Source organism: Dunckerocampus dactyliophorus, chromosome 12, assembly GCF_027744805.1.
Source record: "Dunckerocampus dactyliophorus isolate RoL2022-P2 chromosome 12, RoL_Ddac_1.1, whole genome shotgun sequence".
Taxonomy (NCBI): Eukaryota; Metazoa; Chordata; class Actinopteri; order Syngnathiformes; family Syngnathidae; genus Dunckerocampus; species Dunckerocampus dactyliophorus.
Genome location: NC_072830.1, coordinates 26,022,104 through 26,040,089, shown reverse-complemented (window position 1 = coordinate 26,040,089; position 17,986 = coordinate 26,022,104). Strand labels below are relative to the sequence as shown.

The 17,986-nt window shown below is 39.2% G+C and overlaps 2 protein-coding genes across 7 annotated transcripts in view; one reads left to right on the top strand and one right to left on the bottom strand.

Moving 5' to 3' along the window:
* The window catches only part of mmp28 (matrix metallopeptidase 28), a 25,731-nt gene extending 10,860 nt beyond the window's left edge, over positions 1 to 14,871 (top strand). For 2 of the 6 annotated variants that reach the window (XM_054793759.1, XM_054793761.1), the window contains 5 exons: positions 1,087 to 1,308; positions 1,422 to 1,667; positions 4,243 to 4,395; positions 9,673 to 9,840; positions 9,964 to 14,871. In XM_054793759.1, coding sequence (XP_054649734.1) covers positions 1,087 to 1,308; positions 1,422 to 1,667; positions 4,243 to 4,395; positions 9,673 to 9,840; positions 9,964 to 10,358 — 1,184 coding nt within the window. In that variant the 3' untranslated portion in view covers positions 10,359 to 14,871. The remainder of the gene's footprint in view (positions 1 to 1,086; positions 1,309 to 1,421; positions 1,668 to 4,242; positions 4,396 to 9,672; positions 9,841 to 9,963) is intronic. The other 4 variants (XR_008573114.1, XR_008573113.1, XM_054793762.1 and 1 more) reach the window with 4 other exon arrangements.
* LOC129191500 (protein FAM124B) lies at positions 9,380 to 17,986 on the bottom strand (the record flags this gene model as incomplete). The annotated part of the gene is made up of 7 exons (XM_054794910.1): positions 9,380 to 12,967; positions 13,101 to 13,263; positions 14,856 to 15,052; positions 15,145 to 15,540; positions 16,409 to 16,618; positions 17,503 to 17,534; positions 17,892 to 17,986. Coding segments are annotated over 7 exons (1,632 nt in total), but the record flags the coding sequence as incomplete, so codon positions are not given.

Here is a 17,986-nt window from a genome sequence, read left to right as displayed (position 1 = left end):
GTGCTGTATTTTTCTGCGAAATTGAGTGGCCAAACTGCTTGTTGGTGACTCACCGTCTGTGCATTTTTTATTGAGCGCGACTGCTAAATAACCTCCCATGGGGGTCAAAGAAAGTTGTGAGTGCCAGCACTTTGATGAAAGCAGGCTACACCCTGGACTGGTTGCCATTCAATCACAGAGTAATTGTGAAGTGACACAGTCTCATGCCACTACGCTACCTCTTTTTTTTTTTATGAATGCCTGTGTTGTCATAATACCGTCGTCCTGTGCCACTTTGTGTTTTGACTTTTGTGGGTTCATTCTGTCACGGATTTTCAAAATATGTTCATTAAAAAATTGTATCGCGGTCCCTCGCTGTTTCTTGGCTCCTATTAGTAAAAAATATGGATATTTAAGCAAATTTGACATGTTTTTGGCCTAAATTAAGCATTTTCAAGGAGAAAAAGGATTAAATAAACTTAAAAAGCAACATTCTAAATACATACTGTACTCACCCATTCAAAGACAAAGGCCTGAGTACGGTTATCTAACGTAGCATCATCATCGAACAAAGTGCAGTCTTTCAGTGTGTGTGTGTGTGTGTGTGTAATTATAATATCCAAGTGTTTAAGTATTATTACAATATGTAGTAAACATATCAAATAAAACAAACAGTAGGCTGGAGGGATGTGTGTCGACAACAAACAAGCAACTAGCTCTCTGAAAACAAGCCCAAACAACAGGCAACTTGGGAATTTGCTGTACAGGAACAAACCCTAAGAATTGCTAAGTGGACCTGGCAACACTGATTGTGTGTGTCAGCCTATACTACTGTATGTCTTGTTTTCTCTTAATATGTCTACTATATTAGGTAATAGGGGTGTAAAGGTGACTATAGGGGTGTTATTTCATGACTAGAGGGCTCTCATAATGTTAAACCCCATCTTTATAAGGTCATAAACAGGTTTTTTATACTCTAACTGTGAAAATATTCCATTTACAAATAAGGAATCCTACTTTGTGAAAATGCTGTGGAAGGTTTTCCCCTTACCGTGTGATTTCTACTTGACGACATCTCACTTCATGTCATTTCTTGTGTTTGTGTAGCTGACAAGTGGTACAAGCGTCACCTGGCGTACCGCATCGAGAACTGGCCCAGCCACCTGTCTCTGGGCTCATTGCGGCTGGCAGTGAACGCTGCTTTCCAGCTGTGGAGCAACGTGTCAGGTCTGGTGTTCCAGGAGGCCCCCGAAGGGCCCGCAGACATCCGGCTGGCCTTTTACGAGGGGGACCACAACGACGGGGCCAGCAACGCCTTTGATGGACCAGGTCAGGGACAAAGTGAAGTGTTTATTTTACACAGATGGATGGTCACTTCCAGGTACATTCAGAAATGAAGGAGACAAATGTGACTCTGTTGTGTCTTTATTTCTGGTCTTCAGGGGGAGCTCTGGCTCACGCCTTCCTGCCTCGCCGAGGGGAAGCCCACTTTGACATGGCGGAGAGGTGGACACTAAACGGACACAAGGGCCATAATTTGTTCATGGTGATGGCCCATGAGATCGGACACACTCTGGGGCTGGAGCACTCCCCCGTGCGTCACGCTCTCATGTCGCCCTACTACAGGAAGCTGGGTCGCAGTCTGGTGGTGAGCTGGGACGACATCCTGGCCGTGCAGCAGCTGTACGGTGAGTTGACCTTTAACTCTTTGGGGGCAAGTGTTTATGTCAGGCTGCGTGCACATGACCACAATCTTCCCTATGCATTTTTGAAAAGATTCACGTACAGAAGACAACAAAAATGACTGAAATCGCTGACAGGTGTTATTTTAAAAAATGGCCTAGATATGAACGATACCTCTTTTTCATTCATATATTATCAGACATCCTGATGATAACCTCGCCTCTTTAGAAAGGGAAGGACAGAAGCAGGAGGTGTGATTGCCAAAGTAACACGTAGAGTAGCTCAGTGAGATTGCAGACGTTTGTGTCATACAAATACATGGTGTTATTTCTTCTACTTTTCTTTTTTCTACATTGCTCACCAAGTTCTTTGGCTAAAAAACATGTGCAGTTGCTGCCAAGGCTGGGGAAGCATCATTCTCGTCAGGATGCTGTTCAGGCATTTCAAAGCTAAGCGTTCCAAACTGTTAGCTGCCATTTGTATGAATCATTTAATGACTGCCTTTGATGTGATCTGCTAGTTATGCATGTTCTTTCTTGTTATCTAACCAGAAAACAAAACAATATTCTGGTGAGACGAGGCTCTTAGTGTTTGTTTTCTACCTTGGTTTAAAACAAGCCAAGACATCTCACAGCTTTTCAGTTCACTTTCGAGCCTGAGGCTGAATCTCAGTTCCGAGCTCGCCAGCTAGCGAGCGATTGTAAAGTACAACTTACAATGAAGTGAAGTTAGTTACAGTGAAGTTAGATATCGGTGTTAGCCGGCTCGTTAGAATATTCAAAACATAGTATAATATAATATTTTTCTGGAGTAGCAAATGATTGAATACAGTGTTCGCTCGTTCAGGGCGGGGGATCAGTTCCCAAAACAGCCCGCAATAAGTAAAATCCACGAAGTAGCCAACTTAATTTTTTTACAATTATTATATATGCTTTAAGGCTGTAAAACCCCTCACCATACACTTTTACACTTTTCTCAGACATGTAATAACATTTTGTCACATTTCTCTCTGGTTTAAAGACTCTCCAAGTTCAAATTTCGTTTGAATTTTAATGATCAACCTACTAGGTTGGACACAAGAAATTATTAAGTGACTCACTCGTATTTCACTCCTCTGACTCCTCTCACTGCCTCTTCGTCCTGGCGTCGTTCGGCTGTGGTGTTTTTGTATCCTTGTTAAAATGGTTAATGGCGCCCTAAAGCCGGTTAGCTTCGCCTTCTTCTTCTATTGTTTATTGGCGGTTACAAGCAGACCGCACGGTTAGCTATTTTGACCAACAAAATGCACGTTCATATGCTGTAAAAAAAAAAAAAAAAAAAACATGCAAAATTGCGCTTCAAAAAATCTGCGAAACATGGAGTCCATGAGAGGTGAACCGCGATGTACCGTTTAACGAGGGGGATCAGTTCCCAAAATAGCAATAAGTGAAATCCGCGGTTTACAATTATTACATATGTTTTAGGCTGTCAAACCCTTCACCACACACTTGACACGCTTTTCTCAGACATGAACATCTTCTCACATTTCTCTCTTGTTTAAACACTCTCAAAAAAGTTCAAACCTGGTTTGAATTTTAATGATCAACTTACTTCAACTTACAGGTTGCTTGGTGTTTCTGGACAGGTACTTCCTGTTGCTATTGTCTCATCAATGTGACATTACTGACACCTAGTGACCAGTGTAGAATACTACATATGCCTTATATTTGTATTATTGTTTATTTATCCATTTGCATGACTGAAAATGCTTAATTTAGGCTAAGAATACCTAAAATGTGCTCAAACTTTATATTTCTGGAATAATAATAGGCCATCATCAACCACAAAACAGTGATCATTTCATTATTTATTTATTTTGAAAAACCGTGATAGAGTGAAGCTACTTGGTTTGCCAGGAATTGCTTGACCAGTCACTCGAAAGCCTTCATGACCGTAAACGGCACTTTAAGCACTTCCATTGCCTTCGTTGCCGAAACAACCAGTTTGTCCAATTGGTGTTCGGGTAGAAGTCAACTGGAGACGACTTTTTTCTTCCGCCAGGCACATCAAGTTGTGTTTTACTTTCCGGTGTGTCATGTTTGCACACTGCAGCTGCTGCCACGCTCATGTGAGCTGACACGGACCAGAAGCACAGCTGTGGACATGTTATATATGCTTCCAAGTGTGTGCACTAATGAGACACAGATGTAAGGCAATGTGAATAGGACCGTGTGCAAGGTGCCGACCTCCTCCTGATTGCACACTAACAGAGAACATGGACGTGTGCCAACCGTGCAGCACAGCCCTTATAAGACCATGTTTACTTGCACTGTGGTTATGGTGAACGGTGCCAGTGAAGGCATCATACGTCTTTCAAAGTACCGGATCAAGATATGCTGGGGGAAATTGTCAGATCCTTTAAACGCATGCAAGTACATGCAAGTTGAAGTCATTCCACCAAAACCAAACATAAAATACTGCACTGATGTAAAGTATTGATCTGAATATAAGACTACTAAGTACTACTAAAACCATGCTGTCTTATATCCGGGATCTAGAGATTGATACATGCGGTTTATACATGCAAGTCGGATGTTCCAGGTAAGCCGCCAGGTGATCGGCCCGTGCGGTTGCCAGGTGAGGTGCTGCACGCTGCTCTGCAGGAGTGGGAATTCATGGATGTCCTCAACAGACGACAGAGCAACGGCCTGCCTCTCTACTGCCAGTCTGGGCTGTTTGACGCCATCACTGGAGGTGAGTCAGGACTGTCTGCCGTCAATACAGCGGAACCTGTTGAAGTCCACAACCCGTTGACAGTGCCTTGGACAAGTATTCAGCCTTTTGTTGTCTTTAGAAATGGAAAATTGGACATTGGTCAATGTCATTTCTTTTACAATTATTTGCAAAAAAAAGCTCCTTTCGCGTCTTTATCACCGCATTCTCCTCACAAGTAAATGTGCAAGCACATAAGCAGAATATTATGGCCACATTGAAAAAACAAATCTGCAATTACGAGACAAAAGTTGTGAATGTCCGAGAAAAACATCGTAAATTAACGAGAAAAAAAGTCATAAATGTATGAGAATAAAGTTGTAAATTTACGAGAAAAAAAGTCATAATATTACCTTTGCCCAAGGCCAAAGGTCACATAAGTCCCCCCTTTTCATAGCTGTCTCAGGCAATGTCTATTATGACGGAGTATTAACATAATCTGACATTTCGAGAATAAAGTCGTAAATTTACGAAAAAGTCGTGAATTTACAAGAAAAAAGTCGTAAATTAACGAGAAAAAGTAATAAATTTATGAGAATAAAGTCGTAAATTTACGAGAAAAAAAGTTGTGAATTTATGACAAAAAAGTCCTAAATTGACGAGAAAAAGTCATAAATACACGACAATAAAGTCATTAATTTACGAGAAAAAAAGTTGTGAATTTACGAGAAAAAAGTTGTAAATTAACGAGAAAAAATCATACATTTATGTGAATAAAGTTGTAAATTTACGAGAAAAAAAAGTTGTAATATTAGGCAATGTCTGTTAAGACGGGGTATACAATTAATCTGAGATTTTGAGAATAAAGTCCTAAATTTATGAGAAAAAAAAGTTGTGAATTATTTAGAAAAAAGTCGTAAATTTATGAGAAAAAAGTTGCGAATTTATGAGAAAAAAGTCTTAAATTAACGACAAAATGTCATAAATACACGAGAATAAAGTTGTAAATTTACGAGAAAAAAAGTCGTGAATTTACAAGAAAAAAGTCGTAAATTAACGAGAAAAAGTAATAAATTTATGAGAATAAAGTCGTAAATTTATGAGAAAAAAAGTTGTGAATTTATGAGAAAAAAGTCCTAAATTGACGAGAAAAAGTCATAAATACACGACAATAAAGTCATTAATTTACGAAAAAAAAGTTGTGAATTTACGAGAAAGAGGTTGTAAATTAACGAGAAAAAGTCATACATTTATGTGAATAAAGTTGTAAATTTACGAGAAAAAAAAAGTCGTAATATTAGGCAATGTCTGTTACGACGGAGTATTCAATTAATCTGAGATTTTGAGAATAAAGTCCTAAATTTATGAGAAAAAAAGTTGTGAATTTTTTAGAAAAAAGTCGTACATTTATGAGAAAAAAGTTGCAAATTTATGAGAAAAAAAGTCTTAAATTAACAACAAAATGTCATAAATACACGAGAATAAAGTTGTAAATTTGCGAGAAAAAAAGTTGGGAATTTACAAGATAAAAGTCGTAAATTAACGAGAAAAAGTAATAAATTTATGAGAATAAAGTCATAAATTTACGAGAAAAAAAGTTGTGAATTTATGAGAAAAAAGTCCTAAATTGACGAGAAAAAGTCATAAAAACACGACAATAAAGTCATTAATTTACGAGAAAAAAAGTTGTGAATTTATGAGAAAAAAGTCCTAAATTGACGAGAAAAAGTCATAAAAACACGACAATAAAGTCATTAATTTACGAGAAAAAAAGTTGTGAATTTACGAGAAAAAAGTTGTAAATTAACGAGAAAAAGTCATACATTTATGTGAATAAAGTTGTAAATTTACGAGAAAAAAAGTCGTAATATTAGGCAATGTCTGTTACGACGGAGTATTCAATTAATCTGAGATTTTGAGAATAAAGTCCTAAATTTATGAGAAAAAAAAGTTGTGAATTTTTTAGAAAAAAGTCGTAAATTTATGAGAAAAAAGTTGCGAATTTATGAGAAAAAAAGTCTTAAATTAACGACAAAATGTCATAAATACACAAGAATAAAGTTGTAAATTTACGAGAAAAAAAGTTGGGAATTTACAAGATAAAAGTCGTAAATTAACGAAAAAAAAGTCATACATTTATGTGAATAAAGTTGTAAATTTATGAGAAAATAAGTCATAATATTACCTTTCCCCAAGGCCAAAGGTCACATAAGTCCCCCCTTTTCATAGCTGTCTCAGGCAATGTCTATTATGACGGAGTAATAACATAATCTGACATTTCGAGAATAAAGTCGTAAATATACGAAAAAGTCGTGAATTTACAAGAAAAAAGTCGTAAATTAACGAGATAAAGTAATAAATTTATGAGAATAAAGTCGTAAATTTACGAGAAAAAAAGTTGTGAATTTATGAGAAAAAAGTCCTAAATTGACGAGAAAAAGTCATAAATACACGACAATAAAGTCATTAATTTACGAGAAAAAAAGTTGTGAATTTACGAGAAAAAAGTTGTAAATTAACGAGAAAAAGTCATACATTTATGTGAATAAAGTTGTAAATTTACGAGAAAAAAAAGTTGTAATATTAGGCAATGTCTGTTACGACGGAGTATTCAATTAATCTGAGATTTTGAGAATAAAGTCCTAAATTTATGAGAAAAAAAAGTTGTGAATTTTTGAGAAAAAAGTCGTACATTTATGAGAAAAAAGTTGCGAATTTATGAGAAAAAAGTCTTAAATTAACGACAAAATGTCATAAATACACGAGAATAAAGTTGTAAATTTGCGAGAAAAAAAGTTGGGAATTTACAAGATAAAAGTCGTAAATTAACGAGAAAAAGTAATAAATTTATGAGAATAAAGTCATAAATTTACAAGAAAAAAAGTTGTGAATTTATGAGAAAAAAGTCCTAAATTGACGAGAAAAAGTCATAAATACACGACAATAAAGTCATTAATTTACGAGAAAAAAAGTTGTGAATTTACGAGAAAAAAGTTGTAAATTAATGAGAAAAAGTCATACATTTATGTGAATAAAGTTGTAAATTTACGAGAAAAAAAAGTCGTAATATTAGGCAATGTCTGTTACGACGGAGTATTCAATTAATCTGAGATTTTGAGAATAAAGTCCTAAATTTATGAGAAAAAAAATTGTGAATTATTTAGAAAAAAGTCCTAAATTGACGAGAAAAAGTCATAAATACACGACAATAAAGTCATTAATTTACGAGAAAAAAAGTTGTGAATTTACGAGAAAGAAGTTGTAAATTAACGAGAAAAAGTCATACATTTATGTGAATAAAGTTGTAAATTTACGAGAAAAAAAAGTCGTAATATTAGGCAATGTCTGTTACGACGGAGTATTCAATTAATCTGAGATTTTGAGAATAAAGTCCTAAATTTATGAGAAAAAAAAAGTTGTGAATATTTTAGAAAAATGTCGTACATTTATGAGAAAAAAGTTGAAAATTTATGAGAAAAAAAGTCTTAAATTAACAACAAAATGTCATAAATACACGAGAATAAAGTCGTAAATTAACGAGAAAAAGTAATACATTTATGAGAATAAAGTCATAAATTGACGAGAAAAAGTCATAAATACACGACAAAGTCATTAATTTATGAGAAAAAAAGTTGTGAATGTACGAGAAAAAAGTTGTGAATGTACGAGAAAAAAGTTGTAAATTAACGAGAAAAAGTCATACATTTATGTGAATAAAGTTGTAAATTTACGAGAAAAAAAGTCGTAATATTAGGCAATGTCTGTTACGACGGAGTATTCAATTAATCTGAGATTTTGAGAACAAATTCCTAAATTTATGAGAAAAAAAAGTTGTGAATTTTTTAGAAAAAAGTCGTAAATTTATGAGAAAAAAGTTGCGAATTTATGAGAAAAAATGTCTTAAATTAACGACAAAATGTCATAAATACGCGAGAATAAAGTTGTAAATTTACGAGAAAAAAAGTTGGGAATTTACAAGATAAAAGTCGTAAATTAACGAAAAAAAAGTCATACATTTATGTGAATAAAGTTGTAAATTTATGAGAAAAAAAGTCATAATATTACCTTTCCCCAAGGCCAAAGGTCACATCAGTACCCCCTTTTCATAGCTGTCTCAGGCAATGTCTGTTACGACGGAGTATTAAAATAATCTGAGATTTCGAGAATAAAGTCGTAAAATGACAACAATAAAGTTGTTAGAAATACAGTAAAAGCTTGCCTGAAGCAGGAGGAAAGTTTCCTTGCTTCCTCTCTCTATTTTCCCTCTGACACGTAACTACAACTTTATTCTCGTAACATTCCGTCTTTTTTCTGGTAAATTTACGACTTTATTCTCGAAATCTCAGATTTTTTTTTCAATGTGGCCCTAACACTCGTAAAATACTCCTCAGTTCAGCACTCATTTTATGATATTATATTTATTATGAAATCGTAATATAGAAATAATAACTCATAACGTACTAATATATGTTGAATATTGCATTTTATGACAGCATTTAGCCAGGCCAGCATGAATGATTATGATCAGAAGATGAAGATCCACTTCAAGCGGTCGTCAGTGCTGGAAGGGCTGCCATGACGCCCTCTGCTGGACAAACTGTCTTATAGCAAATTTTCAGAAGAAAATAAAAACTAGATCCCAAAACAACTCATTTCAGACAAGGAAGTGTGTGATGGGGTAATACTGGTGTAGCCGGTCTGTGCTCACATTGGCTAAAAATAGACTGCGTTGTGTTCTTTGGTGTTTGTGAATGACAAGGGGACAGCTGCAGTTCTTTTGCCAGCCAGAAGGGGCGTTTATTTCTGTGTACGACATATAAAATGCACAGCAACTTCAGTCATGCAAACGTCTCCTCGCCTCAGCAGTCCAGAAGGCGACTGAAGAACATTTGATACAAAATATACAAAAAGCGGGAGCCCACATACCTGTGCACAACATATAAAATGTACAAATACATACATACCTGTATATTAAATGATAAATTAATTATTAGTGAAATGATATTAACACATCGGTTACAGTCGGTGGCACACAATGTGTTGTATTTAATTTATGAATACTGTTCTTAATGAGTTCACAGGCAGTGGTGAGCATCAAATCACAGTTTAAAGACAGCTCTTATAAGATCTCATTAGATTGTGCTGGTGTACCTAATGATGTGTCTGGTATGGGCATCAAACAATAATCATACATAATATTTTGTCTGCTAGGGTTTATGGACATTCAGTTGTTTTTTCTTGGTTTCAGGTTCATTCTATTATTGCCGGTTTGCATTTGTTGCCAGGTGTTGTAACAGGCTGTTATTGTGTTGGATTCAGACCAGAACGGTACAATAGCGGTGTTCCGAGGCAGCGTGTACTGGACCGTATCAGCTGATGGTGTCGTGAGTGGACCGCTGCCCCTCCGCCAGAGCTGGTCTGACCTCCCGGTGGCCATCGAGGCAGCAGCCTTCTCCCCTTTGGACGCCAAGTGGTTCTTCTTTAAAGGTACGACTAAATTGCTTATTTTTTAGTGGCAATATAGAACACAAGTGAGTCGTGCAGGTGTACCTAATGTTGTGCAATTAAGCATGCTTGGTCATGTGACGTGCATACTGCACCTCTGCTCAGGGAAGCGTATGTGGCGCTACTCCGGCCGAGTGCTTGACCCGGGTTTCCCCAAACAGAGCGTTGAGCTGGGCCTACCTCGCCACCCGGACTGTGCCTTCTACTACGCTCCTCTGGGTCACATGGTATTGTTCAAGGGCTCTCGCTACTTTGTCCTGAACCTGCAAACCCTGCTCCAAGAGCCCTACTACCCCCGCAGGCTTAAAGACTGGACTGGCGTGCCGCAAGGGACCAATGGTGTCCTGAGCCGTCCGGACGGGCGCCTCTACCTGTTCAGGGAGCAGCAGTACTGGAGGTTTGACCCGTTGAAGGTGCGAGTCACCAGAGTGGGCCAGTGGGCCAAAGAGCTGAGCTGGATAGGTTGCGGTGAAGGTCCGCAGAGCAATAACATCCTTTGACCAGCAGAGGGAGCGCTAACTTGGTGCTACTGTATACCTTTGAATTTAAGACTGCATGAATCCACTTGGGTTACGCTGAGCACATCCAGTGTTTAAAGAGAAGAGCAGTTAGTTTTACTTTATAAAGATGTGCACTTCGGTCATCAAACATGAGTTGCAGTGTTAGGTGGCACGCCGAAAGCTTTCATTCTTGTATTTGCACATTGTAATTGTTTAAACACGTATATTATCATAAGTCTGCAGACGAGCAGAGCTTTTACGCAAGTATGGAATTTGATTTGATATATTTCCATGTTTGGAAAAGCATGCAAAATGGAAACTTTAAGTATGGAAAAATATTCATTGTTTCCAAGGCTGCCACCACTGTTAAAATTATGAATAAAAAGAAAGAAAAGAAAAAAGAACTGGATGGCGTTTGCTAGGGCAGCTAAGACGTTTGTATTTGAGTACACAGTGGGCGGCCCATCCCGGAAAACATTTGGGAAGATTGACAAGTTGAATGGCCGGCCCTCTGCTCTTATCCTCCTCCAAACCTTTGTATGAGCTACATTACTTAGCTATAATCTCCTGGAAATGATATGGTGACATGATGGCATACGTATTCAGAATAATGACAACAAACCATGACATGATGCTAGGGCTGCAACTAACGCCTATTTCCTTAGCCCATTAACCTAAAGCTTGTTGTGCCGATTAATGGAGTAATCAACATGAACCAAAAACAGTTAGTGGTCTGGTCCGCAGCATATCTGAAAAGAGGCACAAATGTTACCAAAATAGTTGTCGATTAGTTGGATAATCAATGACTCATGAATTAATTGTTGCAGCGCTAATGATACACATCTACTTTCCGAGTCTGGAAAAAGTCTGGAATTTTGAAATGTCAGATCCGGAGGAACCCTGGATGAGTGATCTTGTCAACACTAGAATGGATCACAACATCAATCTGGTTTGGTGTTGACGACACCGAGATTTATGCATCAGCACAAGGCAGCCGACTAGCTGATCACTGATCAATCACACAGCACACCAGCGCAGGACAATAAATTTGCAATTTAGAGGCTGAACTGCCTTGCATTCCAATCACTTTTTATTCATTTCTTTAATCTGGTGATCTGTACCATTTCTCAGCATCAGTTGTCACATAAACAAGAACATTTAGCAGGTTTAACAGCAAATACCGGAGGAAAAGTCCTCCGTTGCTACTTTTAAACAAAGTCTAGTCTGCAGTGTGAAGATCTCAATGTTTCCTATCCGCATAGCAACATAGTCACGACTGCACAAATCATTAGATCTAAATATACAAGCAAAACAAGGTTTGGACACATAAAACAATTACTGTAATAAAAGACACTGTTTACTGCTCTCTTTACTGATACTTTTGTAATGTGTTTCTGGGCAGGCTTGTGCAAACTTCCCAAGTTCACTTACATGAATTTCAACTGAGATTGCAGGAAGAAGAAGAAGAAGAAGAAGAAGAAGAATTGCAAGTCAAATTCAAGATTATGTAATTAGAATTGACGTTCCAATTGATAATTTTGGTACAGTATATTCCATACCCGACAGTTTTACTATTATTACAACGAACCTCATGCACACATTAGATGTTAACTACAGGAAAGGTTTTTCATCAGCAATTTAGAATTAGAGCCTCATGTATGACATACGATTAATTGATGTATTACAACTTTCAAATTATGGAAAATGCTGGAAAAATGCTTTATTTCCCAGTAGTATTCAAAATGGAGAGAATTTGTGTTGGAGTTTAGTATTGAAGCCAAAACCTTTGTTAAGATGACACATTCTTCCTGTACGTAGCGAGAAGGAATGAATTGCTATGAATTTAATTCCACTTCCTGTAATTCTAATACAAATCCAACATCCTGTGTGGTGGAGCCAATTCTAAATTCTAAATCTTCAAAGGAAAGTAATTGAAATTTGGAATTTTGCACAAGCCTGTTTGTGTGGCACCTCCTGGTCATTGAATAGTTAAACGTGGCACATTTCACCCAACAGTCGGACTGTGCTGTGCTCCTTTTCTTGTCCCATGTTAAATCTCCAATGGTCTCCTCAGATGAAGAACTCATCAACTTGTTCCTCAGTGTTTGTGTGTGATGACAGCGGCTTGGTGCGGTCAGTCTCTACGTTGCAGGAGCTCAGTCCAGCTGTGTGTGTCACTCCTTCAGTCCTGGCGTCCCTGGAGCAACCAGTGGTACCCCACACCCTGGAGGGACTCCCTTCCTTGGCTGAGGCTCCAAACCCTGCAGAGCTCTGCAGGTGACATGAGTTCAAAAGCTCCATGGAAGAAGAGCGTGTCATCACAGCTTTGACCGTTACGTCCGAGCGAGGCGACACAGCAATTCCTGTGTCCACGTTGGTTTCCTCCTCGTCCTCCTCCAGCAGTAGATGGGAAAGCGAACGGGTGATGGAAGGCCGCAGAGGGGAGTCGGACTGATTAGAGGTGGGAGGCGGGGTGGGGCTGCTGCGCTGGGATGAGTAACAGGAGCTGCCGGGCGGAGTGCTGCAGCAGCTACCCGAGCCTTGGCTCTCTGCGCCACCACGGCCGCCGTGAAGCTTCTCCAGAGCAGGCTCACTGCGAGCTCGGAGTCCTGCACACGTCACATTTTCAGTTAAATCTATAAGATAACGCAGCTGCCAAATAATTATGCACACCTAATATGGTGCAGCACATCTCCTTACATGCATAATAATAAAGTGCAAAGCTCCCATCACAGTGCCTACCATGTCTGTGATTGTGCCAGGCCGGAGGAGCTGTGAGGTTGATTGGTGACTTGCATGGGGTGTGCCCTGTGCTCTTCAGCTGCACTGCTCGAGGGGACACACTGGGGCAGCTCAGTGGAAAAGCACAGGTCAGAGGTCGCTGAGGTTGAGCTGGGGTTTTCACCTGCGGCACCAGAAGGAGGGGAGGGATTATGATTTAAAGAGATTGCAAGCAAGTTAAGTGACTAACTTGCAGCATTAACATACACGCATTCAACATATGGCTGCTTTTGACAGCTTTTAGGTCATGTGACTGACAGACCACATGACCTCTCATCAACACTGCCTTGGCTTTTGAAGTCACAATTGGTATTACCGAGTATTTCAAGTAGTAGTAGTAGTCGTAGTAGTAGTAGTACTTTATTAATCCCACAGCAGGGAAATTCACTTGTTACAGCAGCAAGCAAGGTACACAAGTAAAGAATGCATAGTGACATAGTGAATACAACATGGTTCAGGTGGTGCAGGTGTTGTAGAGCCTGATAGCGGTTGGTATGAAGGACCTGCAGAACCTCAACTGACTCAAAGTACCCATTCAATACAAAATACCTTCGATACAATCAATACTTTCCTTACACTGCATGTTCTTTTTTTGTAAAAGCCAAATTTTCTGTACATTGCTTGGACGCTGTTACATTTTCTGTGAGCGTCTTCTGTCATGTGTATGTGGCAGTTGTACGGTGCTGAGTCGTCATTCTTCATGATTCATCTTGCCGAATGGAATGCCACATGAGTATGAAGATAATAAAGGCAGTAATTGATTGTGACGGTGCACCACTACAAAATAAAAGCCGCCACACCTTAAAGTCGTTTTTTTTTTAAACTTGAAAACAATTTAAAGTAATATATTGTATGAATGGTTATATACGCTATATAGATACATATATAGCTTATTATTTACGCACACACTGACAACAATCAGTTTGAAAACTATTTAAGATATAAATGTTTCACTGCTCTTTGTTTTGATAAGCCTGCACCGCATGCACTTGCGCATGTGTGACCAGATACGCGGCACATCTTGTGTTGACTTTCACTTTGTTTCTTATTATCAGGAGAATGAACAATAGCCCGCTCACGTTTCAATCTCATTCCACTCCTGCCTGGCTGGCGGCATCTCATCTCATTTGTGTGCCACACGCAAGCTAGGAGCTACGATCATCATCACAACGTACTTTTGTAAAGTGTCACTTAACAATCTTGCGCTCTTGTTATCATTACAATACTTATGGCTTGTCTTCAAAACACAAGCTGTGTGTCGAAGTTGTGCAACAGAAGCACACTGCGTGCACAGCTTTACACAGCGATGCTCTCACAGGGGTCTCCAACAGGTAGCTCACCAGCTGAAAGAATATTTGCTTCACCTCCTTGCATTTTTCTAAGTGTTCTATTCAAACCTGACACCTGTGTTTAATGACAAATGAGCACACTGATTGGAGATGTGCTTTGTAAATAAAGTTAAATGTTGGCGGTGCTCTCGGCAACTTTGCCATTAAATTAATAGTTTTGCAATGTTCTAGGTTCATGGTCTGCTCGTTGTTGAAAAAAGTTAAATAAGTTAAATAAATGAGTCATAAAAAAATTGCTATTTGTTGTTAAAAAAAAAAACATTGCAGATGCAGCCCCGCCCTCCCATGCAGCATACCACCACAGCTTCAAAAATCTGCGGGGAAACCCTGAATAAAGGTACACTGGCTTCTATTGCACCTACTGTACCTGGAAGAGAACCTTGTTTCCATCCAGGTCTTCCGTCTGCCAGCGTGAATTGCTGATTGGAGTACAAGGGTTGGGCAGCAGAGGAACAAGTTGACCAATTTCATCCACGCTAAACTGCAGCACAGCAGAGTTACACGGCTCCACTCGGACGCCCGCTGACAACTGTTTTAATGCGAGCTGCAGGCAAAGACCAGGCTCTGCGTGGGGAATATATCCTTCAATTTACCATCCAAGGGCCCAACTTGTTAAAGTGGATATAATGAAATGTTTGAAGACTATGGAGACTTGCCAGTATGAAGGGTGAACCAGCAGAAGCCTGTCTTCTGCTCCTCTGCCTGTTGCTGCAGCACCGTCTCATAGAAGCGCACAGCATCCTCGTAGTTGTCATAGCCGCTGTACAGCGTCACACGAAGGATCTCCCCCCCGCAGTGCACAGGTCGGACCCCCCAAACAGGCATCCCCGCACCCAGGCTGTAGAAGTCTCGGCTGGGCAGGAGGTAAGGCCGCAGCAGGGCATTCATGGGCAAGCTGCTGGAAGAAATGTGGATCCCACCTGTCCTGCTGCTGCAGCTATCTGTATGGTGGTACTGCCAGGGCGGCCGCTGGAAGAAGTCCAGGACTTTGAGGATCCGCTCTTCTCCGTAAGCCTCATGGAGAAAGAAAGTGATGGCCACAGAAGGGTAGCCTGGAAAAGGTATGCAACTGATAAAAGGGAAGATATGCTGACTACCAAAAAAAAAATCATCAATGAATGGCACACTTAAAAGTTGAGACAGTATGAATTATTTATATATGATATGCAAAGTTAAATTAGTGCATATATTTGCTAATGTAGTATTACCATTAAATATCAAAAACATACAGTACTGTGCAGTTTTAGGCCACCACATATAACTAACCTCCTCCAAGGTCCAACTGTTAACACAAGCAAAAAGAAAAAACATTTGTGGAATGTTCATACCAAAATCTACTGCATAATTGCAAGCATGACTGAACACAGGCCCCTTTTCCGGTGGGCAAAATAGATTTTCCTCCAAACAATGAAAGGGTTAAAATGGAAGGTATTGTTTTTGTAAATGGCTGCTAAGTACATGCTTAGAGCTCACACAGTTGTTGGTTATTGTTCTGCATTATACGCTGGTAGTGTCTTGCCTGTTTTTATCCACCTGTTGCGTTGCTGTGTGATGTTTTAGTTTGAGAAGTTCATTTGTGAGCTGTGTTGTTATTCTGCTTGCAAAATAAAGGGTTCCCTCTTCCTCACCGACCCACGAGTGCCACAATAGGCAACTTCTGTGTCTCAAACACGCACACGATACTTGATATCTGGTGGTTCGAATGTGATGTGACACAAATAAATTGCTAAAAAAAATGGTCGAAAAAGTTGATATTATCGATTGTCGACAATAATTTATAGCACAATTATCGACCAGAAAAATTTGTTATCGTGACAGGTCTAACTATGTCAAGTAATTGCTGTGAAAAGGGTCATGAAAACAACAAATCTAATGGTGGCCTGTAAGACTTTTTACACAGTAGTGCAGGATGATCCCTACCAGCTACGGGACAGAGACGAGCACATCCTCGATGGGGTGAAGCCCTCTCAGACACATGGAAGATGTGAAGGCTCGGGCAGAGCCAGCGGAGAAGACGGTCCAGACTGTGCTGCAGCAGCAGAGAGTCTCCAGGATTGGCCAACAGATGCAAGTTCATAACTAGGAGACGCTGCTGGTGCTGCTGACGGGCACGCCTGGTGATGAGCTCAACTGGGGTTCAGCAAAAAATACACACAGGTGAAGGGACATGCAAACATAACATCAACCAGTGTTGTCTTTGAATTAGAAAAACACATTTATTTATTCTGTTTTTTAGTGTAGCTAAACTGCTACACAGCCACAATTACTTATTATTATAAACAAAATATTATACAGAATGATAGGTCAGGTCCCAGACAACAGAGTATTATTATATTTGTAAAAATGTGTTTTTCTTTTTAGTAGCTCTTGTATTAGATCATTGGATTGCACTACGGCACTGATTACGTGGCCAGTCAAAGTTTACAAGGGGGATCCAAACTTTTTCCACCAAGGACCGAAATATCAAAGGATGCAGAGGTCAGTCACTTTGATATTTTTTTTTTAAATATATTTTTATTTTGTAAAAAGGCTAAGTTATGTAAACACACACACATATTAGGGGTGCCACAAGATCTCGTGTCACAGGATCTCATCAGAGCCTGCACGCACTTTGGACAGGCCTGGTGTATTACAGTATTCCACAGATAATACTCAAATATGCTCAATTGCTACAATATTGGGTATTTGATATGCACTACTTTGACTGATACTGTATTGAGAGGTGTAACATTAAATGTATTATTGTAGTTTGCAATGGTGTGCAAATGCATCATATAGAGAAGTGTTTGTAACAATTTGACTTTAACAATACAATGGAGGCCAGTTACACCAGCTAAAATCACAACAAAATACTTCTAAATTAACATCTGTGTGAAAGCATTATTGTCAAGGCTGACATGATGACAGCATGACAGTTCTTCTCACTCGGTGTACCTAATGTTATGACCGGTCAGTGTAGGCCAACCTGGCTCGTAATGATTATTAGTATGTTAGCTTTCAAAATAAATACTTACTGGCAGATGTTGACATCCTGCTGGAGTCCGATCTAAAACAAGACATAAGAAAGTGCTTCAGATTGGGATTAGGTCAAATACAGCAACATCTGTCTCCATCTTGTGGTGGTGGTCTTGGGCACCTGTCTCTTTGGTTAGGTCGCCATGACAACGCATTGTTAGCTATCAGGAGGTTGTAAACTTAAATGGGAAAACACATGAAATGACAAAAAAAACACACACCCGAGAACTTACACGAGGAAAAAAAAAACTTAAAATGTTACGAGTACAGTGAGTGAAGTTGAAAAAGTTACTTTCCATTTCGGCTTCAATCAAACAGCAAAGTTAGCTAGTCGCTGAAGTTAGCCTGAGGCTAACTTGAAGCTAACCACGAGCGGCGCTTGACTCACTCGGCGGTTTCCGCTCCAGAGTCCACGGTGTTTTCATCTTCCGCTCTCTTTAACCGCACCACCCTTGTAAGCGCGTTCCACGTGTGGACAGAGGG